The 27,279-nt window shown below is 50.4% G+C and overlaps 1 protein-coding gene across 8 annotated transcripts in view; it reads right to left on the bottom strand.

Annotated features, from left to right (window-relative positions):
• Window positions 1–26,605, bottom strand: part of ATP6V1C2 (ATPase H+ transporting V1 subunit C2) — a 40,716-nt gene extending 14,111 nt beyond the window's left edge. For 2 of the 8 annotated variants that reach the window (XM_036224425.1, XM_016127109.2), the window contains exons 1-4: window positions 24,888–25,453; window positions 23,091–23,158; window positions 4,120–4,205; window positions 1,096–1,190 (exon numbers count right to left, since the gene is read on the bottom strand). In XM_036224425.1, the coding sequence (XP_036080318.1) occupies window positions 1,096–1,190; window positions 4,120–4,205; window positions 23,091–23,158; window positions 24,888–25,016 (378 nt within the window). In that variant the 5' untranslated portion in view covers window positions 25,017–25,453. Of the gene's footprint in view, window positions 1–1,095; window positions 1,191–4,119; window positions 4,206–23,090; window positions 23,159–24,887; window positions 25,464–25,573; window positions 25,589–26,152; window positions 26,171–26,580 lie in introns of those variants that run through there. The other 6 variants (XM_036224422.1, XM_036224423.1, XM_036224424.1 and 3 more) reach the window with 6 other exon arrangements.
• Window positions 26,606–27,279: the final 674 nt, after the last annotated feature.

The following is a 27,279-nucleotide window of genomic DNA, read 5'->3' as shown; positions in this document are numbered from 1 at the left end:
CACACCTGGCACAGGTGCTCCGGGCAGCCCCTCCTCAGAGGGCCTTCCGGAATCACTGCCCGATTGTCCCAGGAGGCGCTGGGACCACCGTGACGCAAATGGTACCCGAGAGCCGCGCCCAGGTCTCCGCGCCCAGGTCTCCCCGCCTTCTGGCTCCGCCTGTGTTCCCAGACGCAGGCCGGGCACCAGCCCGAGGTGAGGCGAGGGGCCGGCTGCACGGGGCGGGGCCCAGTGGCCATCTCCTTCTCCTGGCCCGCCCGGCCACACCCGGCGGCTCTGCCACTCGGAACAGACAACAGGAGGGCTTTGTCCCTGGCCTGGCTGAGACTCGCTCCCAGACACGCGGGGGGCGGGGGGGAGACCGGACATGTCAGGGGCTTGGTGGATCGTGGGGGGAGCGGGTTGGGCAGTCGTGCTCCACCCTCCCACGGCTGGGAGACCCCCACGGTGGCCCCAAAGACCTTCGAGCCACGAAGTGAAAGCTGGCGGCCACTGCTCACCCAGTGGGGCGAGCCCAGGGGCAGGGCCACCCAGCCTCCTTATTGTCACAGGCGCCTCAGGCCAGGGGCGGGACCTCCCCGGGACACCTCCTGAGAGTCTGGGTTCCTGAGCCAAACTCCACTGAAGCAGTGTTTGCCCAGTGGACCAGCACCTGGGGGGTGGGCTGTCAGGTTTCAGATTCTAGGAGTGGGCCGGGGGCAGGGAGGGGGGGTGACCCTCCATGAGCAGCTTTTGAAAAGAAAAGAGGCGCAGGGCACGGGAGGTCGGGTCAGACCCTGGTGGCTCCGAGACCCCGTCTGTCCAGGGACTGCCCTGTGAGACGCAGCCACCTGGCCTGAGGACAGGGCTAGGAGAGGTGGAGAGCGAGCAGGTGGTCGCCTTTCCTGTCTCCAGGGCTGCCCTCACACCCAACGGCCTCCGACCTCGCCCAGGGCCTGGGAGGCCATGCCTCAGAACCCCGCTGGGGCCCAGGCAGGGCCGGCAGGGCGAGAACCTGGCCTCCAGGGCCCAAACGCCATGTCCATGCACAGCGGGCAGCCGATGCCCCCGGCCTCGGGAGCGTGAGCGTCCGCCGAGGGCGGGTCCTTCTCTTACCTTAGCTAGAGTGTCCACCACGCCCACCAGAGGCTGCTTCGCAGGGTACTTGGCCATGTCCCATTCGAAGTGGGTCACAAAGGACGTTAAATCAACTGGAGGAACACAGACACATTTCCACAGATGAGCGGGCTCTCCGCGTCTCACGAGATCGAGGTTTCCGAACCCCGAGCCGGGCACCCCGCTCACACCAGGGGAGCAGCTGGAGAGCACGGACTCGGGGCCCGGAGGCAGCAACATCCCCCGTGGGGGCACAGCGCCCAGGGGCGGCCTTGCCCCGTCCACGTGCACGGCTGTCTGTGAGAACGTGGTCTGGCGGGGTCCTCCGCCTTAGCAAGTGCCAGCCCCCTGGGGCCGTCAGCACATCCGGTGCCTTGGCTGTGCCCATGCCCACTTGGGAAAGAACTGGCCTCTCCTCCCCGCCCCTGGCTGAGGTCCGCGAAGCTGGGTCTCCAAGGCAGCAGTGCGGGGCCGGGGCAGACGGCCCGTGACGTCAGGCCATGACCCAGAGGGGCCCGCTCCGCATCAAAGCACGCTGCAGCAACAGTGATCACACCCCAGAACCCAAACCAGCCCCCTCCGCGGGCAGGAGAACAAGGGCCTGTGACCACCGGGCCTGCAGCCTGCTGCCTGGGCAGTGAGGCGGGCCTCCTGGCGTTTACAACCCCTGGGCACATTCGAGGGCCCAGGCCAGACAAGTGTGTTTGCTCGGCTTCTGCGAAAATCGAACATGTCTGTGCCCTTCCACGCCCAAAGCTCAGCCAGGGGCAAAGAGCGAACAATTAACAAAAGGTGCCCAGGTAAGGTGAGAGTCTATAAAGGGATGGAGTCCACTGACAGGTGAGAAAACCAAGACCCAGAGAGGTGACCTGTCAAGGTCGCAAAGCGCATCACGCAGCAGGACCAGGTCTGACCGCTCCAAGCTCGTGCTGCTGGCTGGCCACACAACCCGCATTCCCAGGCGTGTTCTAGAAGAGCCTGGACTAAAACCCCACATGCTAGGGCTACACCGAGTTCTTCCGACTAGTTCTGTCAATCACCAGTTCCCTGCCCTGCAGAGGGAAAAGGTTTCCCCATCCAGACGGTACCCAGAAAGCCTGAATCAAACTACGTTTGCTCAGGTCGCTTGGCTGCGGGACTTTCCAGAGCCTTTACTACGCCCCAGCATCCTTGACCGTGGTTTCCGCAGGCCTGGTGTACAGAACAAGCTTTGGAAGTTCTAGTCTTGGAAGGCACAGGCGACCCGACTAACAGGAGGCCTCGAGATAATGAAACAGACTAACCACCCGAGTAAAGCTGGATTTCCCCCTCCTGAGAAGAGGCGGCACCTCTGAGAGGTGGTGCCGCCTGGACCGAGGATGGACGCGACGGAACAATAACATCCGCTATTAAGTCACGTGAATGTTGAGTAGAATGTCGGCACTCGAAGACTATTTTAACGTGAGCTGGAACCCTCGCGCCCTAAAGACCAGGTTTTAATGCAGAAAAGCAGCTCTCTACCGTAAGTCGCCTCCTCAGTCTGGGGCCCTACGAGTTACCTGCTGGGAGTAAAATCAACCAATCTTTTAACAAAATAATGTTTTTGGTCAGCATCAGAAAGAAATAGTGTAACCAGCAGATTGCATTTTGGTAACTTCCAATCTGCAAAGATTTGTATTCATCCTAGAGGGATTTGCTGGCTTTAACTCTACCAGTTTGAGCAGAGAGAAGACCCCGAAGCCAAGTGGCTCCTTCTAATGCAGAAACCAGAAACAGCTCGTGTGGGGGCAGGGGCTCCCTCAGGAGGCTCGAGAGGAGCAGGTTCCTGGCACGCACAAGCCCTACTGACCCCACACCAAGCTCAGCCTGGCATTTAACAAACAGCCAGCCTCCAGCGGCAGGCACTGGAGGACGCTGGGGACAGCCATTAAGGCACGAAGTAGGCTGTGAGGCGAAGATGCAGAAGTCCACTTGGAACCCCAGAGTCAGCGCACACCCACTCGAAGAGGCATGCAGAGCAACTGGCGAGGCAGAGGCGGCACCGGGCAGAGGGGAAGGAAAAAAATGGTTGCTGCCTGTGTCCTACGGATAGAGTGACCAAGCTGTGCGGTTGCTGCTTGGAGCACCCGTCGTAACCTGATCACTGGACCCCTAGAACCAGACCAAGATTCCACATTCCCAGGGGCATGCAGGCACCACGCCGAACACCACACAGCAAACAGCGCGTAACCTACTCTTTAAACATTTCATTTTTTCCTTCAAACCTGCAATGTAATAAGGCGGCGTTACTCAGCCTCGTCTACACACAAAGCCAGGTTCAGACTCGGGAGTGTGAGGGTTTCCGTGCATCAATTTAAACGAGTGAATAAAAAGCTTGTTAAGGTCGCCAGGAGTGGGGGAAATATGCATTTCTATGCAACGAATGGCATAAATGTTAAACACAGAATCTATACTCTCATTTTCAATACATATGCATGCATAAAGTTTATAATACTTATTTAGACACCTAATTCTGGAGTTTCCAAAGTTGCTAACTTTCTGTCTTGCACACTTGGAGTGCAGTCAAATTATATGACACAATTAATGGACCAAAACATTGGTTAGACTATTGACTGGGTGCAACTGATGACTTCAGTGCGAGGCACGCCTCAGCCCGGGAAGGCGTCTGCAGCACATGTTTTGGGGGGGGGAGAGGGAGGGGGGTGCGGGGGGAGGAGGAAGGTAGGGAGCAGGTGGAACTTCCTGTGCAGGACAGAGGGGATGGGAAGGGCCAAACGACCATTACTCCACTCGGAACCCATTTCCACTTCCAGTTTCATAGGGGATTTGAGCTACAGGGTAGAAATGCTGGATGCTTTAGAAATCAGACAGCGGGACGAGGACCTGGCAAAGGGCATGACTGCCAAACACGGGTGCTGCTCGGCTAAAAGGAGGGTGCAGGCCTCTGTCCACGCAGAGCCTCCGGGGTGGGGGGAGGGGTGCGCAGTACTGCGGTCACTACCTGTGGCCACGGCGAGGGCCACCGACTGGGCTGGCATGACTCACCTCCGTTGGCCAGGAGGTTCTCCTGAACCTTGCCCTCGGCATCTTCCATGACTTCCACCACGCTCTGGGCCATTTTCTTTATGAGGCTTTGGGAGCAGAACAAGAGGCCGGTTAGAGTCGGGCATTCCATCAGAATATTCTCGAGCTCCACTAGTGGGAAAAGCCATGGGTGCCGTGCTTTGGGGGAATAATTTGGCAAGATGTAGGAAGAGACTTAAAATGCCTGTGGCCTCCAAACCAGTATTTCTACTTCTGGGAAACTATCGTAAGGAAATAGGACAAACAGAAGAAGATTCAACAATAGGAGATTGTTCAAGCAAATAATAGTATATCCAGCCGAGGGGTTATTAGGCAGCCACTGAAAATAAGGTTCACAAAGAATTGCTAATATCAAAGAACAAGGCATGTATTATAACGTTACATGGAAAACAAACAAGATGTGAACGTTTACGGGAAAGCATGGATGTAACCATGTGACAATGATCTTCCTACTTTATTTTCTTTTACAATCAGGTATTGCTTTTATAATTAGGAAATTAAACCTTTGTAAGTCCCCAGAAAGTATCCCATAGGCTTCAGGAAGTATGAGAAGGGAAAGCACACGGTTTAGAGGCAGAAGGACTCAAATTCGCATGGCTCTGCCAATTACCAAGTGTGTGTGTGGTTTTGGCCAAAATTACTTCAATCTCTTTGAGCCTCAGTTCTCTTATCTGTGAAATGGGGATTATACCCATTTTGCAGGATTATTATAAATTTTAACATAGCTAATCAGGCACCGAGCATCTAGCGGTAAAGAGCATCTGCTCCCGGAAGCTGACGGATGAGAACTCCAGTTGTAAAAAGCGTCAAACTAGGACCAGAGTCTGAAAGTCCCAATGAGCCACACTTTTGCCTTGGGCCCTCCCTCTGAAGGCCCCTGGCTCCCGGTGGGGAGGCGGTGCGGGCAGGGAGGCTGGGTCAGGTCGTGGGCTTCCAAATGGAGAACACGGTCTGGGCTGTTGCAGGCACTGGCCACGCTGGCCACGCGGAGCGTGGAGGCCCGGGCAGGGCAGGAGGGCACCACAAGACCCCAGACACAAGGAGGAGACGGGGGAAGGCGGGGAGCCACCTGGTTTCCTCTTCTGGCATCTTTCCAGCACCTTAACACTGCCACTGTGCGTTGACTGAGTTTTTCCCCTTGCTAACGCCTGCTGGTTACCGGAGTCTACCAAGTGCCAGACACTCTATGATCGCTGTCTCATGTAATCCTCACAAAAATTCTTGAAGATGGCTATTACCCCATTTTACAGATGCAGAGACTGAGGCCCAGAGAAATAAGTTGCCCCCCCCACCCCGAATCACCCAGTCTGTCCGTGGACTCCGAGGCTCTTGGCCGCCGGGCACTGTGGCCCATCCTGGGCCCGAATGTCCATAAATGTGTCGGCATTTCTTAGAACAGTAGCCCCGCGTCTCACTAATCATAACCTGAGCAAATGACCTAACTGACCTCATTCCGTGTCCTTGGCTGTAGAACAGGGAAGGCAGAGCTCATCTTACAGTGTCGTTTGTGTGGAGTGTGGAGCATGTCAAGTGTCAGGCCCCGGGAGTTTGCAGCAGAGAGCTCTGCATCCGGGCTCTCTGCCCTCTGGCTCCTGGGTGTGTTAGGCAGGAGATCAGGGCCAGGGGGGAGCGGAGGAGAGTGAGTCTGGTTCCCTCCCAGGTCCAGTACCCTCTCTGCTCCCACCCCCTCCAGCCTAGGGGTGTGAGAGCGCCCCTCCGTCTGCCTGGGTTCCTTGTGGTTCACCTACGGCCCACACACAAGTATATCACCCTCTTCAAATTATCCTGACGAGTACGTCTTCTGCTATCTGTTAAGACCTTGACTCAATAAATTCATTCATTCACTCATTTTTTTTTTTAGCAAATTCCATACATTAAGCAGCTGTGTGCCAAGCACCGTTCACGGTGCTGTGAACAGAACAAAGTCCCTGCTCTCGGGAAGCTCGCGTCACGATGCCGCCGACAGCTCCTCTTCACAGATATCATAGTGAGGCTCGCGGGCTGCTGTCTCCTCTTAACGTATCCTCTGCAATACTTGGAGCGATCATTCGTTCACGTGCAGGCAGGAGTAACCCCGGCCCCTGACTCGGTGCCTGGCGCACGGCTGCTCCTCGGGGAAACATCCGTCGAATGCATCAAGGAACGCTGGCATCTGTAGACGTGAACTCTCCCACGGCACCTGACCCAACACACATGCCTCCTCCCTAATGATCCCAAACCAGAATTCGTCCTTCTGTTACTCCTCTTTGCTCCTCCCAATTCCGGCCTCTATGGAGTTTTTAACTATGAGGATGGCCACATGTCCTCGGAGCATCTCAGAAGGACGAGGTCTGACGAAGCGTAACCGCTGGGGAAACCGCTTACTGCACTTGGCAAAAACGGCCGGGACTCAGCGGTGATCACGAACCGCAGCTGTCGGCGAGCTGTGGTATTCCCGAATCACGACGTTTTCTCACTGGAAGTTTGAAACCGAAAGTCTAGATGCTGTTTTAAGTTTCCTTTTTTCACCTTACGGTTCATCGTGAACACCTTTTCATGTCAGAAGAGAGATTCCCAGCTCCCTACTGTTGGACATTTGGGTTGTCTCCGCTGTGATCGGATGCCGAGATGATACAGTACTTTGCCCGCTTGTGCAGGTGCATACGTAGAATAAGTTACTACAGAGTAACGACTTGAATAAGAGGTATAAACATTTACAATCTTAGCAAGTACTCCGAACTACCCTCCAAAAATACACAGCCAATGTACACTCCCACCAACAGTGGGTGAGAGCGCCCTCTTCCCTAAACCCTCGCCGCCATCAGCTGTAGTGAAACTTTAATCTCTGCGAATCTGATGGTTGCGAATTTACCTCATCGTCACTCTGATCTGCATCTTTTTCATCATCAGCGAGGCTGGACATCTTTTCGTAGGTTTACTGACTCCACGAATGGCCGTTTTCTTCTGTGAATTGTGAGTTCTTCTCCTTTGCAAGTGTCTCTACTGGCTAGTTAATCTTTCGAGAAAATTTACTTGTAAGAGTTCTTAGGTTTCCCATTTAAAAGATGAAAAAATTAAGACTTAAAGAGCTAAGAATCACCCTACACAGGGTGACAAGTCTCAGAGCAGAAGTTGATGCCCAAACCCACATAACTCCAAAGGCCAAGCTCTCCAATGCTAGTCTAAAGTGAACTCCGACAAGTTCCTCTAAAACGCTTGACGAAAAACTTAGGCTAGGCCATATGGGAAGATATAGAAATTACACTTTTAACTAAAAGAGCAAATTGAACAGTATGTAACCTTGATCGGGGTGCTGGTTATACTGATGAACCCAACAAAAGTCATCAGCCTGTTCACGCAAGATGTGTATGTTGCACTGGGTGTAAATTCTACCTCGTGAAAATAAATTTTTTTTACAGTGGCTAATTTAACATTGCCGGCAGTCGCAAAGATGAGCGGCGTGACGTGTGTCCCCTGAAACGGCGCACCAAGCGGAGCACGGCCTCACTCCTGTGGTGTTCCCGCCGAAAGCGGGTGACCCGGGTCTAGTCATAAGGGGACATCAGATGACTTCAAATTAAGAAGCGCTGTACACAATAACAGACCTGCACCCCCCAAAACACCATGTCCTAAGGGTCGAAGAAAGCCTATGCAGCTGCTCCAATTTAAAGAGACGTGATGATGGATTGTAAAAAAAAAAGAAATAGGAAGCTACGTGAGTGTTTACCATCTGAGGAAAATGTGAGATTTTCTTTGTTACGTGTAATGGACCCTGTTGAGATAACTGGTGATAGCCAAATAAAATCAGTAGATGAAATAATACTGTGTTCCTGGTTTCCATCATTGCCCTAGGTTATGTAAGAAAATGTCCTTGTTTTTAGATGATACACATTAAAACCTGTAACAGTACAGGGACCTGCAACCCACTTCGGAGACTTGAAACAAAGTGAGAGAGAAGTTAAAGCAGACGTGGCGAAGGGAATACGGGAATTCTTTCGAGGCTTGTGACTCTTCTCGAACGCACATTAACTCAGATGTCTAAGCGTGTACAGCACATAATCCCACTTAAAAATGCTACGTTTTTATATACGGAAGTGAAAATCTTGAAAGAAAAGACACCAAGCTGTTGACGCTGGTCACCTTCGTCCCAGGGCCGAGAACGGGGGCTTTCCCCTTCCACGTGCTTCTATAATGTCATGTTTGAATTAAGACGTATTACTTTCGTAAGTAAAATAATAAAAGGAACAAGATAAATAAAATATAATAAGATAAATAATGGATAAAAACAAACATGCATAGTAGAAGCGATCCAAGTGTCCAAAAATGGATGAATGGAAAAACTAAATGTGGTAAATCGTACAAAGGAATATTACGCAGCCCCAAAAAGGAAGGACGTTCTGACACAGGCTACGACATGGATGAATCCCGAAGTCATTGTGCGAACTGAAATAAACTTGTTTTAAGAAGAAAAATACTGACTGTGGACAAAAACAAACAAACTAACAAACAAACAAACACAGGTTCTATGGAAAGTAACCTCACGGGCGATCTGATCACAAATTCCTAACGGGACAGGTCACGTGGGTAGTCATGCCCCAGGCATATAACTTTTTAGCTTCTTCCCACCTTCAGGCAATCTTTCTTGGTTCCCTCCTTAATTTTAAATGCACAGAAGAAACTTCGAAACTGTGATTCTCTAGACATTTGAGATCTTGCCCCCGGGCATATGTCATCGGTTTGGCCCAAATAAACTTACAAAAAATTCCCCACAGTTTTGGACATTTCTTACGCTGACAGTATGATTCCACTTCTGTGCAGTACCTAAAGTCAGATTCCTAGAAACAGAAAGCACGATGGTGGTTTCCAGGAGCTGGGGAAAGGAGAGAGAGCGGAGGTGGGGTTCAGATTTTAAAATAACCAGCATGTATTAACAACGATGACGACGACGAAAACTTAATAATGGGATTGCAAAGAAACAAAGTAATAACTAAAATAACGGAGAAGGCAAGAGCGTCCTACCTGGGCTCAGCCTGGTACGGTTTCTTTCAGATTAACCTCCTTTACCTTGACGGTCAAATGGGGAGCCCCAGGGGAGGAGCCGAGGAAGTTGGGGGCAGCGGGAGCTCCTACAATTCTCTTGAGAAGAGTGTGGATTTCAGGTCACAAGGTCCTGAGTGCCAGTCTGTGCAACAGGAAAGAGAGGGCTCCCCTCTTCCCTGGGCCCTCTCAATAACGCAAGCAAAAGCAGGCTGAGGTTGGCCTGGTTTTCAGAAATCACCCCAGGCCTGGGAGGAGAGGGTGACAGCTGGAGTTTCCATAGGGTTTTGAAGCAAGAATAACAATAGTGTTTATCTAGTGAGCTGGTCCTCAGCCCTCAGAAAGGCACTTTGCATAGAAATGTACCCAAATTCTCATGACTGATGAGAGGAAGCCTCAAAGAATGTAGAAAACGAGAAAACGGAGGCTGAGGGACTTGACCAAGATCCCTCCGCTGGTGGCCACGCCATCAGCTGGTTCTGACCACGGACGCCGCCTCTACAGCAAGCCTCTGCCCACCATCCCCGCTGCTCCCGGTACACCAGGTGTCCCTCCTAAATAACCGACACGCCCCTCGGTGCTACCTGCTCTCAGCGGCTCCATGGAGGGGCCACCACAGGCCCGGCTCCCTCTGCAGCCACACGGGAACCCTGAGACCAGCGGATGCCCAGAAGCACCCACACAGCTGGTGACTCAGGGAGCCCCGGGCAGCTCACCCGACTCCTTTGTCTCTGCGGCCTCCTGCACTGAGGGACAATGAAATCGACTCCATGGGCCTTACAGCAATCCCAACCTCAGGTACACCACGCTTTAAATGTGGGCTTGCTTCTCAGAAACTGGAAGTCGCAAAAAGTGGATATTGCCACTTTTACAGGGGCTCCCCTCTGCATACCGTGGGTAGAGCCACTTGGCAAAATCATCCATCACGCAAAACGGAATTCGCTTTGGCCAAGTTGGCATCATATGGTTCTGTTCACCCAGATCGTGGCCAGCCTGCCTTGAGAGAAAATGTGCCCCCAAAGGGGGCAGGGACAGAGCAGGCCCCCTGTTCCACAGTGTTACTCAAATGCTCTAAGTCCCGCAGTCTTGGGGACTAAGCGGCAGTCCCCTGAACATCCAGATTACAAAGGAAAAGGAACAGTGCCCACGTACTTAAGTCTGGGAGAGTCGGCCAGAAAGCCAACCTAGCACGCGGCCCACCCCCGTGCCCGTCAAGGGCCCCTCTCACGTGGAGTCGGGCCCGGAGCACACAAAGCAAACGGGGCCCAGGTTGTGCAACCTGCAGCCCATTCCAGGGGGTAAATGCACAGAGGCCAGAGCAGGCGGCAGGCGGCGGCGGAACTACAAAGGCCGATAAGCACCTGAAAACACGCTCGCTCCTGCCGGTGACCCAAGAAATGCACGTCGGGACGATCGCACGCCATTGTCACTCCGCCGGATGACTCAAGTGTTTTCAAGGCGCTACACTGACCGGGGTGTGATGAAAAGCCACTTCTCCCAAACGCTCCGAAAGACAATTTAGCAATATGTACAAACAGCGTTAAATGTGCCTGTGCCCTTTGAACAACCGGCGAATCCACTTGAGGAAATGCAACTTCAGGAGAACCGGAAAGCCAGAGAGATTTACGCAAGAAGGTAATGGAGATATTCATTACAGTACAATGAGGTAGATGTTTTATTACCTTAAAAAAAAAAAAATGAAAGACTTTCCCCTCCCCTAACTAAAAAAAACTCTTAACATTACTTTAGAGTCATGCCTAAGAAGTGTGACTTTAAAAGCACCTGCCCACCAGAATCATCGCATGGGTGACAGATGAAAGGGCCTTTGGAGACCAAGGAGAGCTGGTCACTTGCCTGAGGTCACAAGGCTCCTTGGTGGCTGACCAAGGTTAAAACAAGGCCTCTCTATCTCCTGCCTCAATTTTAGAGCAATAAATGGGACGTAATAACATAGTATTTTTTTCATAAGACCTCTCCTCATCTAAATTCCTTGTCTGTGCTCAGAGAGTTTTTGTAAGATAAGAAGCAAGCAACGGACTGCCCAGGCGAACATGTCCTCCACACTGCAGAGGTGGCCAGACACGTGGCCAGGCCCTCTCGCGCCCCAGGAACACACACTTCATGGCAAATCCGCGAGGACTCGTTTCTTGTCTTGGTTTACCGTTAAGTGTCCTGGCCTTCCATCTGCAATGTCCAGAACAGGCAAAAACCACGGAGCGAGTGGCCAGTGACCAAGGGCTGGGGGGTGGGTCGTGGGAGGTGACCGCTAACCATTCTGGGGGTTCTTGTTGAGATGATGACAACTTTCTGGAATTAGATGGTGGTGACGGTTCCGTTACTTTGTAAATATGTCGGAAATCAATGAACTGTGCACGTCAAAGGGGTGAATATTATGATGTGAGGATTATATCTCCATTGGAAAAGAAAGATGTGGTGGCCTTTCTCAGCCCCGAGGCTGGAGACCCGGCCTGGAGCAGCAGGTCCAGGGCTAGTGTGGCCCTCTGTGCTGACGTCATTCTCTTCCTCGCGGTTCCTTGGCCCTGCTCCCTTGTCTCCATCACCGCCACATTTTATAGTCACCACATGAAGTGGTAACTGTGCACTTGTCCCAGCCCTGCCCCGGCTCACCGCCCCAGACGGGTCACACCATCTTTCTCCACGCTTCTTTCCATGGCCTCTTCTCTGCTCTCCCCGCCTCTCCCAGTCCGGCCTCCTCCTGCCCATCCCTCTCGCCGCAGCCAGAAGGACCTCTAAAAAATACACATCTCAGCATGCCATTGTACCGTTTAAACTATGCCGGTGGTTTCCCAAGATGTTCAAATATTGATGTCCAAGCCCCTTAGGGGAGTTTACAAGGAACGCCCCGGTCTGTCCAGCTTCCTCCCCTCCACCCCCCGCCCCACCCTCGCCGTCCTGCACCAGCCGTCTGGAGCCACCGGGCCTATCCTGAGCTACCCGGGTGCCACTCGCCCCTCATAACTTCCCGAGTACCCCCTACCGAGGCAAGTTGCCCCTAACAAACACGGCAGTGCGGGACCACACCCCCGCTCAACACGCGTTGCTTCCTGCACTCGACGAAAACATGTTGCATGTCCACTGCACACCAGGCAGGGCTCCGGGGAGGCCGGGTGGACCGACGGAAGCTGCTGCCCCCACGGGGCTCACGCTGGGACCCTCCCTCCTCCACCACATCAGTTAACACACTGTCAGAAGTGGGGTTCCCTCATCTGGGTACGCCGCTGACCGGGCGGCTCTATGAAAATGTATTCACTGTGCTGTCGCCAGCTCTGGCAAACGTACGGAAGTGCGCGGCGTCCAGAAAGCGCCGGCTGCCGGGCCGGCTGGACAAGGACCTTAAGATGTGACATCAGTTCAATGCGCCGGCTTCACTCACACGTCACCCAGGACCGACCGTCTTGCCTCTTCACTCGTCTACCTTGTCTCCCAGAATGTGAACTTTTCAAAGAATGGACATTTCTTATTTAAACAACAACAACCACCACCATCACGACCACCGCCCGGTGTTCCTGTGTCTACGAAACACTCAGTACTCAACAAGCTGTGACGTCAAGCGTAGTCCATGGCAAGGGCGCCAGGCCCTGGGGCCTCATGCTTCGGAGGGTCCCAATCTGGCCCTCCTGTAAGCTACGTCCATCCCATGAGATCACAAAGCAAACCGAAGGTTTGAGGGTCCCAGGGACTGTGTGATCTGACACTCTGGGTACCCAGGACCTCAGCTGCCTCAACAGATAGGTATTTACCCAAGAGAAATGAAAACATGTCAATACAAAGATTGGACATGAGTAGTCGTAACAGCTTTATTTTTCATAGCCCCAAACTACAAACCACCTAACTGTCCCTGGTAGCTGAATGGATAAGCAAACTGTGGCTTACCCATAAAATGGAATACTATTCGGTAAAAATATGACCATTAAGATACACACCACAACACGGACAGATCTCAAATAATGATGCAGAATGGAAAAAAACAGACCAAAAAAAAAAAAAGACTACATACTATGTTATGCCATTTATATGAAAGTTCTCAGAATACAAAAACTCTGACAGAGACAGAAAGCAGATCGGTGTTGAGGGAGGTGTGGGAAGAAACTGACCACAGAAGAGCATGTGGGAACTCGGGGGGAGGAGGTGATGGATATGTCGATCGTTTGGACCGTCGTGATGTTTCATGTATATATGTCAAAACTCACCAAATTGTACCCTTTAAATTTTGCCATTCATTGAATGCCATTTATATATATTTTTAAATGTTTGTAAGAGTTTGAGCCAGACTGATGCCAGAGGCCAGGCAACGAGATCTCAAATGCTCCCGTTTATGTTTGAATAAAGCTTTGAGGGGGAAAAAAAACCCCACAGTACATGTGGGGGCACTTCCTACCTACAGGTTTGCAAACGCCCCACCATTTGACAGCACACTGCGTTAGAAAAGTTCCAGGAAAACGGGGACTCTCCTGCATTGCTGGCGAAGATGCAGAACGGTCAACCCAGGAAAACCTGGCGACGTCTACCAAGATGACAAAGGCAAACGACCTCCGGACACGGCGATTTGCTTCTGAGCACTCATCCCGCAAATGAGCCTGCGCGCTTCTACATCCACAGCAACGATGGAGGTGCGCGATGACACTTGCGTCACGGCCCCCTGCCTTGCAAAGGCGAGCAGGCTGAGTGTCCATCCCTGGGCCGCTCAGTCCTCCCCGACGTGGGATGCGAGGCAGCATAGAAAGCCAGAAAGCTCTCTGTGTACCGATGGGAGAAATCTCCGAGGATGTAGGGTTGAGCGAAAAAGAAGTAAGATGCTCCATAGCACCTGGGGTTTACTGCTCTAGGTAAAAATGTATCCCGGAATTGTCTTGCGTTTGTATAAAGAAGAACCAGAAATTCATCCAAGCAACTCATAAAAGCGGTTTTCTAAGTGGGGGCCAAAGGGGGGGGGGTCAGTTGGGGGGAACAGTATCGGGGAGACTTCTCACTGCACAGCACTGTGTACTGCTCCGCAGTCTGTCGCATGTGAACACACTACCTGTTCAAAAGGAAAAAAGACTTTCTGATAAGCTTTTTAATGTGCATTTAGAATCGCTGGCCTTGAGAGTGACTGCTTAGAAGTATTTTAGCATTAAATGGCATATGTCTGTGTAAAGTGCTTATTGAATGATAGCAATGTGCCTCAAAGTCTCAACCCCACCTGTCCCAGAATCACTCCAAGAATGCCGAACACTCCCGATCAGCGTTCCCAGACATGGTACCCAAGGACCTGTACCTTTTTTAAAAAAGTTCCCCATCATCCGGGTGCTCAGAGAGGAGCCCCTCCACTGGGAGATGATGGACGTGCATTCGGCACCCATTTCTTCAGCACCCACTGTGAGCCAGGCCCTACTCTAGGAGCTGGGCATGGAATATGTTCCCTGTTTCCTTGGGATTCACACTTTACGTGAGACAGAGACAAATAAGGGAATTATTAAATATCGGTGTGTGGAATGCACAGAATCAAAACCAGGTGCCCTGGAGAGACTAGGCTGGCTAGCCTGGAGGTCTCCAGAGGAGGTGACATTTAAACGGAGATGGGGATGACAAGAAGGAGCCCGACCTGCGAGAGTGGGGTGGGGGTGTAGCATTTGGGGGCTAAGGTTGTGCACAGCCCAGGGCACAGTTGGGGTGGCGGGGGCGAGCAGGCCAGCGGCCATGAAGGAGGACAACGGGGGCCCGACGGGTGAGGGGTACAACACCAGGTCAAGAGCATGGACTTTATACTGGGGGCGATGAGAAGCCACAGGAGGGTTTTGAGCAAGAACCGTGGCAGCTTCGTGGAAAGCGGATAGAAGGGGAGCAGGAGACGCGGTGGAGGCTTGTTGCAAAAGCACAGGAAGTGGATCAGGCGGCTGGGATGAAGGCGAAGCCCTGAGAAGTCGGCAGATACGGGCCAGGTTTCAGAGGCGGGACCCACAGGGCTCCGTCCTTCCTGGAGTCTCAAGTGCACGGTCAGGAAGGAGGGGCCCTGACGGTCTGCTTGAGCCCTGGGCGCGTGGGCCCAGGCAGCCTCTGCTGACGTGGGAAAGACCAGGTAAAAGGAGAACGTATCCACGTACGCTGTCTGTTGAGAATGATATCAATTTAGGACATGAAGCCACGCACGAAAGGACGATTTAAAGTAGTCCCTTAAGCCCCTGAAAAGAATGACAGTCTAGGTGGCTGCCATCTACTTAAGGTGTGAGTGTGACTGGGCTGAGGGCTGGAGAACAGTGGAACCGGGGACCCCAGGAGTTGGCCGAGGTCTACGACGGACCGACGTGCCTCATACTCAATTTAATCTCCAAGAAATCATTTTGTGAACTTCGCAGAGCCGCCTCGGGCTGGCCCTCGCACATGCATGCCGCCCAGAAGCGGCCAGCCCACATTCCTTCCTTCCCTGCTGGCTGGGCTTCTGGGTTGGTAAGAGCCGCTCTGAGTCTAGAGCGGGGAGGGGGCCTGTCAGGTACGAAGTCACCTAAAGCAAAGCAGAGACTATCCCAGCAGGGCCTGAAAGAAGAGGTGAGGGCAGGGCAGGGCAGGGGGAAGTGAACTGCCATCTGTCAAGGGCTTGTGACCCAGGAAGTGAGAGAAGCAGGCTGACCAGGTTAAGGCTTGACAGGCATCAGCTATGTGACCTTGCGGAGGTGACTTAACCCTGTACACTTGAGAATTCTCATCTATCACGTGTGACTATTCGCTCGGCGCACAAGGCTGCGGTAAAGACACGAGGAGGAAATGGAGAGACGGGAAGCGTCAAACCCAAGGCCCGGCACTCAGCGCGTGATCAATTAGTGGCCGTTGCCGAAACAGGGAAGTGGCACTCACTGGGTGATACGGAACTCGAGCCGGAAAATAACAAAAACGGGCACTAGTCAAGGTCACGTCACAGAGGTCGACACACCCGGTGGTAACGGCAAAGGGCACAGAGCACAACAACGCGGATACGGCAGATACGAAAACCGTCACTCTACACAGTGAAACTGGGAGAACAGGCCCACCCCGGGGACACGGGCCACTTAGAAAGAGCAGCACGAGATCGGGTCACAAAGAAAACCTCACATTCCCAAGGTAAAAAGATAGCACTCACTCCGTCCTCCGACAACAAAGCGATAGAGTTAGAAGGGGAAAACGAAAAACGGAAACGACCACCAGAAAACTCAGCCTTCCGGAACTAAAAAAAAAAAAATTAAAAACTTACAGAACATCTCGAATGAATGCTCATGAGAATTCCAGTTGTCGGAAGTTACATGAAACAAAAAATGTCATTGCCTTGAGCATTACAGAAGAAAACGAAAATTAATTAATTAATTAAGCATACACTTCAGCATGTTTTACAGAGAAGAGCAAAAAATTAAACCTAGGTAAAGTAAGAGGAAGGAAATTAGGAAGTATGTAGAAATCTAAAAATTAGAAATCAGAAAAGCGATAACTGATTTTTAAAACTTGAGAAAAAAACTGCTTCTCATACACAGAGAGTAAAATTGATTGGAGAGCTTAATTGAAGAAAATGAAACATCAAAAAATGATAAATTAACACTTATAAAACTCACACACAAAAAAAATAGGTTGGTAGGCTCCAGGCAAATAAGTTGGAGAAGTTGATGAAGTGAATTATTTTCTAGGAAAATGAAATTTACCAACATTGATACTCCTCTTCCCCAAAGAGAAAGCTAAGAGACACCAACAATACCAGCACATTTTGTGACTAGAACTTCTAAAAATACAGCAAGTCCCAATAGAGCACAATGACATATTTTAAACCTTCCAGGAACAGATCATCCCTTTACCAACTAAATCAGCTACTCTCAATCATGGTGCTGGGACCAGCAGCTGGGAACCTGTAGAAATGCTAATCTCGGGCCCAATCTGAGACCTGTGGAATCAAAAATTCTGGAGGCGGAGCCCAGTAATCTATGTTTTAACACAACCTTCCTGATGATTCTGACGCACACTACAACTTGAGAGCCACGCATTTAAAGTGTTTGGAGATGCTACCCAAGCGTGGTCTGCTGCTCAGCAACAGCAGCATCCCTGGGAAGCTTGGAAGAAGTGCAGAATGCCAGGCTCAGCCCAGAACCGGAGTCAGAATCCGCATTTCATCAAGATCCACAGCGAGATTCGTGTGCGCGGTTGGGAAGTACTGTCCAGCGCTGTCCAATAGTAATACAACTGAGCCACACACATCATTTAAAATTTTCTAGTGGCCACATTTAACAAAGTAGAAACAGTGAAATTAATTTCGCATTTTATGTAACTCAATATCCAAAATATTATTTCAGTAGAAAACCAACATAAAAAATGTATTAATGAGATGTTTTACTTTTTTTTTTTTTTTGGAGGGGGGTACTAAGTGTTCAAAATCTGATAGGTGTTGTAGATTTTACACATCTTGATTCAAATCAGCCACATGCCAAGTGCTCAGAGCCCCATGTGGCTGATGGAGGCCACGTTAACCAGTGTGCAGAGGAGAGGAGAAAGGAGAGCCTCCAAATCCTTTTACAAAGCCATCGTCTTTCTTACACTATTACGGCTTTCTAATTTTGTGCTGTCACACAATAAGCCAATCTAAATATTGTGGTTAAGACTAAGGACTTGCGAGCCAGGCTCCCTGGTCTCTAACCTTAGCTGTATCATTGATGCACACATCTCTGGGAGGTCACTGAGTGAGCACTCATTAAATGTCAACTATTACTATGTCATGGTGATAACACCGTGATGTCAATTGTGTTATTCGTACGTACTAATGCAAAATCTTAAAATATTAGCAAATAGTTCAACATTCCAAGTAGGGCTTCTCCTTGGAATGTGAGGATGCTTCTATAATTATGGTTATTAATAAATACATCATATTGAGATCAAAGGAAAAATAAAACATAAGACTAATTAATTATATGCCACGAAAGGAATCCGAAAAAAAGAAAAATGCAACACCCATTCTAGATAAACTCCTAGCAAAACAGAAACAGATATTTCCTTAGCACAATAATATATATTTTGAAACAAGAGTCAAAATGATATTTAGTGGTAAGACACTAGAATTATTCAAATTAAAAGTAGGAACAAGACGAAGATGTCCACTACCATCGCTAACAAATTAAACATCTTTTTCCCAAATATTAGCTGATATGATAAAAGGGGGGAAAAAAAAACAAGAGAAAATAAGGAGAAATTATTACTTGCAGACAATATAATCACATGCCTAGAAAACCTTAGAAAATAAGCTGAAAAACCATTAGAAACAATAAGGAAATTCGATAAGTTGGCAGCTCATAAAGTTAATACATGAAAATCCCTGTTTACAAACAATAAGCATTTAGAAAAAAAAATCTCATGTATAATGGCAAGAAAATAAAAAATGTAATACATGGGGGAAATTAATAAGATATTGTGCAGGACGCTTACTGAATAAAACATTAAAGCTCTACTAGAGGAATAAAGAAAGAAAATTAACTTAATTGAAAGATGAACTGTGCTTATTAAAACACTCAAAAGTATAAGAATGTCATGCCCCTACTTTCAGTGTAACCTCAAATGAATTAGCGATAAGATCTTTGCACCAACCACGTGCCAGATTCTGTTCTAGATGTTTGGGATATAACTAAAAAAACGAACGAACAAACGAAAACAATCTGTGCTTAGTAGAGAGCTCAAAATAAGGTCTTCAGGATTTATAAATACTCGAACTGGTTCGTGAATATATGTGAGTGTATGCGTGTCTTTTGTTTTATTTGGTTTGTTTTGCTTTGTCTCGTTTTGTTTTGTCATACCAGAGAATGACCCATACGACGCCCTAACGATAGTTACCTATGGGGAGAGGAATTGGGGTTCAAGTAGAACTATTTTCTTTTCACCGTTTGACATTTTTTAATGTGGAAATATGTTACTTTTAAAATATGTCAACGGTAATTATCTGAGCAATGAGAAAGACATTTTTAAATGCCTGTATTTAAAAATATTATTAAGTGTCATCATAAATAATAAAGATCGATCATGCAGGCTGGGAGGGCGAAAGGGAGGAAGAAAAGGTCCCTTGATGGTTAGTTCATGTAAAGCTCAGGACACCAAGTCCTCCTGGGTTCTGGGGGGGACCAGTTAGGGGCAGGGCAGGCGCAGACAGACGAATGCAGAGAGACAGATATAGACAGACCCTTAACAGGCGAGTCGGCGGATCTGGATCAAGGGTGTCCTTCCCTCGGCCGCGCCCAGCCCAGCCCGTCTTCGCAGGAGCATCTTCCTTGGTGTGTTTCCTCATTCGGACGCGGAGGGATTGGGTCTCTAGAGGCCGTGCAGCTCTGATAGTCTAGGAATCTTCCTTCTTTTCATTCACTCTGCTGGTCATTGACGGTCTACAATGGTACAGTTTCTGGGGACCTAAGTGTATAAGAGACTGGCCTTGTGGAACTTACAGTTTGGTCGGGGACACAGTCAAATAATCCCAAGAGAGAATGTGAAAGTCCCCAGTGGTGAGTGCCGTGAAGGAGGGGGGAGCTGACCAGGATGAGCAGATGATAATAGGGGTAAATGGGGTGGGGGGAAGGTTAAAGCGGGAGCCCACTGAACACACACAGCAGGGTTGTGAAGCAGCTTTGAAGAATCTAGAAACCACGCAGCATACACACGCAGGCAGTCAACTGGTATTTGTCTAAGGAATCAAAGAAACGCCATGCATATCATCTCCATCGGATATTCTTGCAGTGACAGAGAAGTCTGGATAATTTTTTTAAGTTATTCTTTGCGTCTCTCTGGAATTCTCTTAGGATCTGCATTCCTAGGCAGACATCCACACTCACAGGTGTTCTCTTCGATCGGCCAACCCTCGGTCGACTGCGTGGAACCACGTGGGTAAAGAAAAGCCACCAGCCATTCCACAAGCCGGGTAATGGACTCCAGCACAAGTGACAGTCACCGATGTGCCAGAGAAGCCCACAAGCTATACCTGAATGCCTGAGCACCTGGGAAATGTAGTATTTCAACCAGCACCACCAAACTGGCTAAGATACAGTGAAGGACTCAACACGTAGGATAAAAAGGGAGGGGTGGCATTTTAAAAGATAAAATCATATGGTTTCTCAAATGTTCATGAATTGCAGTGTAATTCAGAGGAAACTACCAAAGGCAGCATAGAGGAATAAATCAAAAATAAAAGGAAGGCTCCAGCGAGCAAACCCCGCCTTCCAGCTACATGGAAAAACACTCTAGTGCCCTGAGTAAATAAATAATAAAAGGATATGGAAACAATACACCTTGAAAACTCTTGTCCCTTCTCTGTTCCCCTGCCCAGAAGCAGCGCTGACAGGTTTATGCTGCCCGGGTGACATGGCCAGCTAGCATTTATTTATCTAATAACACTTGAGTACTTTTCAGAGAATCGGCTAGGGCAGTTCAAACCCCTGACCCTGGTCTCCTTATATTATTAGTATATCGCATTATTTGACTCCGAGCTCCAGTGTGAACTCCTGGATTAGACAGAGAAACAAATAAGAATTGTGGGGTTCTCACCCCATATCACTTTTCTTCCCACCCCCCTCGATAAGAAGGTTCTTGAGAATGACTATATACAGGGCAAAATGAAACAATACACAGTGATTTTCATTCTTACCACAAACCGAGCCTATTTTTTTAAAAAACACCTTAATTCCTATAGGTCCTATCTGTTTCGTAACCATAGCCTTAACTTCGCTTACCCACACATTTTCATGTTGTTTCTTAAACAGGTGCCGTCCCACCATCACAAGCAACTTGTGCAAGAAATTGCTGCAGAACCAAATCCTAACGCTTACTGAAAACAAACAAACAAACAAAAAGTGGAAGTAATAATCCAGGATCACAGAATTTTAGAGGTGGAGGAAGCTTCGGTGAATAAGAAAGAGGTTAAAGGACTTGTACTAGGGAAGAACGTCGGAAGATAGAAAGGTCTGGAAAGGTGACATGCTGAGCAGCTGTCGTTTCTGCGGCAGGCCTAGGAACGACTCACACTTCTAACGCCAACATTGCTGCACCTCCCTGTGGTTTGTGGGGCTGCTGTGAAGGTCACGGCCAGCCAGCCTAGGGCGGTGGGCGCCCACGGTATCTGTCAGACCCGCCTACCCATGGTGCACAGCGGCCCAGGAAAGGAGTTGTTGGTATTTAGAAATCAAGCCACTTTTTCTCAGAGATTAATTTTTCACCGAACATGTCCTGGGTTTTGACAACACTTGACAGAGCAGGGTTTCACTCCCTTCGTTCTTCCCCGAAAGCACAGACATGATCACTGTCACCCCATTTTACAGATGAAAAAACCAAAGGTTAGTTTTCTTTCTCCGTGACTGTGGGCTGCAAACTCCCTGGTGACGAGGACCGCCGCCGCGTGGTTAGGAAAATCTAGATCCTGGCCCATGTCACCCAACTGCAGGTTAGAACTCCTCAAAGCCTGACCACTAGAACTCCTAATCATACATGTTCCATAAAAATGCTTTAGAAAAGGTAGTAGCAACCATATCACCATTCCTCTGACAAGAAAAAAATAGCACGTGTCCACAGGCCCTGAAAATCTGAAAGAAACCCTCTACGAAGACAGTGAGATCCGGGAGTCAAGCCCTGGGTCATCTCGGCATGTGAATGACCCGGCTCTTGAGGGCTGTTGTTTTTTAAAAATCACTTGTTAAACAAAAGATTCTCATCTTCACCGAAACAAAGAATCCCTATTATTTAAAAACGACCTAATATATCATGGCTAATCTATACAGCATAATATTACAGTAAAATAGTTAATAGTGAGATAGAACAAGATCTGAAGGGAAAAGCAAGTTAAAAAATACGTATAACACGATGTCACCTTTGTTAATACACAGATGCATAAATAACATGTGTAGGAAAATCAGATGTGCATCCTGAAAATACAACAACAGTGGTTATCTCTGGGCGGCGAAATTACGGATGACCTGTATTTTCTTTTCCATGCTTTTCTATGATCTAGAAATATTTTCAAGCGTTTTGTACCAGATTCGTGATAATTTTTTAAAATGATTTTCAGACTCTAAAATATCCTCATACACTGTAGGTGCGAGTAAAAACAGGAACAGCTTCTCAGAGGCTAACGTGGACAGATCGATGACATTTGACACACAAATACACTTTAACCCAGCATCTCAACTTTTAATTATCCTACTCCTACTTGTGTACAGAGGGGGACAGGAAAGGACAGTCGTTTTAGATTCTTCGTAATAGCAAAAGTCTACACGAAATTTAATGTCCATCGATAAGGAAATTTAAACTAATTCGGGCAACATCTATTCAAGGTAATGCAGCTGGTACAAAGAACATGCAGTTATGGAGTGACATGAAACCATCTCTAAGATACATGATTAAGTGAAGAAGCAAGGTGCGGAACGCATGCCCTCATTCGCATAAAATTATTTTTAAGATTCTATTCACATTTACTTGTACAAGTACTGGCTGTCTCCGGGCCTCCTAGAAAATTATAACAACATTGCCTTGAAAGAGAAGAAACGAAGGAACAAGAAAGAGGAAAGCCCTTTTCGCTGGAGAGCCTTCTTTTTACACTTTAAATTTTTTACTAGGTGCACATGTTACTACAAAAACAAATGCAAACAAAAAGCCGGGGTGGGGGGCGGGGGAGTGCACCAATCCTTTTTCTAAGCGCTCCAGCACCTTATTATGTACATTAGTTCTCTTCCTTTTGAAAAACGCTGCCTCCAGCGACAGAACTGTGCAAGGACCCCGCCAGCTGCTGGTGCCCAGGCGCCCTCATATGGACCCTCCCTGGCTCTTTCCAGTGACTTCTAGGACCAGGTTAGGACAAGTATGGGCTCAGCCAAAGCAAGAGCACTGTGTCCTCTGACAACAATATCAAATTCTCATTTGTGTGTAGTAAATAAAAAATATTTTACCTTTCAGCAAAGGTATCGAGTTTCCCCAACTCATCAGAGAGGCCAACAAGGGAATCCAAGGTCCCCACCTAGAAAGATCATAAAGTTAGAGGCTCCTGTTTCACGGTAGAGGCATGTGGGTGCCTTTTGAGTGACACAGTGTGGAGAATTCTGTAACTTCCATCTTGAGTTAGTTGACCTTGGTCAACAGCCAAACTAGAAGCTGGGAAGAGCTCATCAGGGAAATCTGAAGACTTGGGGTTGTTTATACGTGTGCCAACAAAACAGACTGTAACATTTGTCTTAGGAAGAGGGAACTACTGTGTCGTGGTCTGCCCTCAACTCATTTTCCTCTTAGAATGGTGGTCTGCTAGTCACAGATTAATCCCCACAGCTGAGAAAGAGCTATACAAGAAAGCAAGTTAAAGAAGTTATTTCTAAAAGCCTTTCTCTTCCAAGAGAATCCAACCAACCCCTTTCCCTGCTCCTCTCTGAGGTTATGAATGATGATCTTGCTGGGGCAGGAGGCAGCCCTTTCTTTTCTGAGCACTTACAATGATCCGTGTGGGGATTATTACAGAGTACAAACTGTATTTCGAGGTTTATTCACAGAAGAAGGAAACCGTGTCGTCATGTTACCAACCACAAATCGGGCGTCAAAAAGTAATGAAGACATTGAGAAGCCTGGGTATCTCTAGTAAGTGACGTTGCTTCTCTTCAAGCAACTTGATTTTAAGCCGCTTTGGGCGAAGGTCCTGTCTTTTTTATCTACGTGCCCTCCAGACCGGCTCGGTGCCTCACACGGAGTAAACGATGAGAGCGTGCTGAATTTCCGTACTGTCATGGCGTCTGTCCCTGGGCAGTGACAGGTTCGAAAAACCGGCAAGATACGGGTTCAGAACCCAGAGCTGCCACTTACTGGCTCTAGGACCCTGGTCTCCTTTCTCAGACCGTCCCTCCCGATCTATGGTGCGGGACTTGCAAAGATTCGAGGCGACGCGTGCGGCTCAGAAAATGCTAGTAAATGTAGCAGCATCACCAACAACGACGGCAGCGGACGGTGTGGCTCTGTCGGCACAGGGGCAGACTGAGGTGTAGGGGACGTTTACGCCGCACTTTGCTAGGAGAGGCGCCTCGGGGTGAACAGTTAGCGCTGTTCCTCCGCCACCCACAACGTCCCGTCTCCTCGGAAACCTACAGTCTCAGGGGGCACTGCCGAAAGTCCGCTTTGGTGGAAGAAGATTGTAACGCTCTCTCCTCTTTCGTGTGTGTTCCGTTCGAACTTTGGTCTCCCCTGCGCGAGCTCTCAAACACTCACGCGCTGTCCACTCTCTTTCCGCCACCCGGTTTTCACTCGTCTCCTTCCTTCCTTCCTCTCCATCAGATCCAGAAGGATCCTGGATTTCCCGCCCCGCTCCCAGGGCGAGAGGACAATCAAGGCTGAAGCTCTCCAAGCCTGCACTGGAACTATATTGTTGGTCTTAAATGTCGAAGACAAGACAGGAAGCATCTTCAAGAGCAACTCGCAAGAACCCAAGTGTGTAAGATGCTGTTCCCGTTTTTCGAAAACACTGCTCCCCACATTCCTCTCTCCCTGTCCATTCCGTCCTGTGGCTCTAAGTCCACAGGTACCGTAACTAATGTGGGCTGTGACGTGAAGTCCCATTCGGACCAGTGACTGCCCCTGTCCACGCTCCCTCCCAAGCTGACTGTCAGTGCTGCTGTCTTTGCTCTGTTGTTTTTGTCCTTGGCTTCCCAAAAGACACCCTCCCACCCCACCCGATCCATCATCTCCCTCGTCCGCCCCGGGAACTTTACCTTGAAGTCAGGAATCGCGAATTTGGTGTTATAAGACAGGTTGGACTTGGAGGTTACTGTGTTCATCCTCTCCAGAGCTTGCAGGTTTTCCTTATCGCCAGGAGCAGAAATTAACCAGAACTCGGACATGTTTCCAAGTCTCCTTTCCTCCAGGCACTGACCAGACTGCAGCCACACACACAAACAGAAACAGGAGGAGAGACGTGTCAAATATCTCTACTTCTTCACCACTCCCTTCCCTCGGAATTAATCCTCTTCAGGACCTGTCACTTTTCCTCATTTCCCGTGCTTTGCCCCTCTGACCTTCTCGTTCAGATCTCACAGTCCCAAGGACACGCATTGGCACGAAGCTGACCTCCGGTGCCCTTATTTCCACCCAGAAAGCCCTCAGGTCTTCACAGAGACTCTGGCAGGTCCTCCCCTGGGTGGTTCCAGCGGTTTTCAGGAGGAGAGAGTGGGGAGGGGACACGCTTCCTTTCCCTTCCACTCTCCCCTCTCCAGTGAAAGACCCACACCTGACCCGGAGGCCGCAGGCGGCGGGGCTCGGGCGCCTGCGGGAGCCTCATTGTCCTGCCCCCCCCCCCCCCCCGCCGTGCATCTTCTGAGGTGCAGGATGCAGCGGAGGCAGGAATGAGAGGGGGCGTTCTCACAACAGGTGCCTGGGCAAACCCCAGATCTTAACTTACCAGCCTTGAGGTGGGGGCTAGCTTTAAAAACAGACGTCAGAAGGACCCGTCTTTTTATAAAATAAAGGCGGGGGCGGGGGCGGGGGGGGGGAGGAGGGGGAGGGACTGTTACAGTCATGTTCCCACAAGATTAGGTGTCCACTCTGCAGACCGGGAGACTAGCTGGCCAGGCAGGTAGTTTCTGCCCAGCGCCCGTGGCCTCTAAAGTTCCTGAGTTCTGACCATTCAAACGTGTACACGCCCACGCGTTTCTCCCCTCGCCCGTTTCTCCCTCCCATTGCGTCCCCAAAGCTCTCCGGCCACGGAAAACAAAAACAGAAATGCAACAGAATAAACAGCCGGACTCCCGCTCCAGGATAACCTCAGCTCCCAAGCCCGCGCGCCCCGAAAACTTCCTTTCTGCCTTGCGTCCTGGGGACAAACCGCCCCTGCGCACAGCGTGGGGACATGCCACCTGCCGGGCCCCGCGGACGGGGCGGTGGCGGCGCGGGTCCCCTAGTTCCCACGAGGCGAGCGCGGGAGCGGGGCCCGGGGGCGGCCGGAGCGGGGCCCGCGCGCCGCCCCCCGCCGCGTCCTTACCCGGAGCCGGCGAGCCGCGCGGCGCGCTGCGGGCGGGCGGGCGGGCGCGGGGCCGGGGCGCGCGGGGCTCCCGGGGCTCCCGGCAGGCGGCGGCTGCTGCGCGGCGCCCCGCCCCGAGCCTTTATCCGCGCTGGCCGGGGCCCCCGCCCGCCGCGCATTTGCATACCGGGCCGCCCGCTCCCCGCCGTCCGCGCGCTGGGGGGCCCCGGGGACCGCGGGAAGCCGACGCCGCCTCCCCGCGGGGGCCTGGGGCCGGGTCTGCGGAGGGGTCGCCGGCCCCGCAGCGTCGCAGGGCAGGCGGGACGTGGAGACGACGGAGAGCGGCGCGAGAGAGCAGCGCTCAGGCCCCGGGCACTCAGCCCCCCGCCGCCGCCGCCACCCCCGGGGACGGCGGACGGGGCTCTCGGGGCAGGAGAGACTGCACTGACCTGTGGGAAGCGACGCGCCAGCCTCGCAGGTGTTGGGACGCACCTGGGCAGAGGAACAGACCTTCCTGTGGACGTGGGCGTGAACTTGCCTCGTTGCCCGGGAAACTCCCCACGGCGCGAGGCGCCCACCTCACCTTACCCGCTTCCAAATTACCTCGGCTCTGGGAGGGACTTCAAACGTGCTGACTAGTACCGCGATGCCAGTCCGTGATCCGTGCTGTAGGAAACAAACCCCAGAGATTCACGTGCAAACGTTAAAGAAAAGAAAACTCTGAGAATTCATTTTCCCTGGAGTAAAGCAGGAAACGTTAGTGCCTCCTTCTCAGCGGACAATGTTTTCAGTGCTTTCTGGGAAAGATCTTTTTAAAAAAAATCTCAGAATTATTCCCTGGGAAGGTGTTAAAGAAGGTATGGTCGCTCCCCCTTATTGTATGGACCTAAAACCGGCAGCCTATTATTGTGAGCACGCTCAGATCTTTGGGAAGAGTAAGGCGTAACCCCACCTGCTGGGCCGAGGAGGTGGCTTTTAAGGTCATAACTGAGCACAGTGCAGTCCTGTTGAGGATTTGGGATTGGCAGTTTGAAACTCCCAGCATCTGCGCTCCGCCGCCTCCTCATTGGGACACTCGTGTGCATTAGTCAGTCCTTGCAACATCTTCCTGAGGGAGGACACCTGAAACCCAGGGATGAGGAAACCCA

The sequence above is a fragment of the Rousettus aegyptiacus genome, unplaced genomic scaffold (genome assembly GCF_014176215.1).
Source record: "Rousettus aegyptiacus isolate mRouAeg1 unplaced genomic scaffold, mRouAeg1.p scaffold_m13_p_7, whole genome shotgun sequence".
NCBI lineage: Eukaryota > Metazoa > Chordata > Mammalia > Chiroptera > Pteropodidae > Rousettus > Rousettus aegyptiacus.
This window is presented reverse-complemented; position numbering and strand designations above follow the sequence as displayed.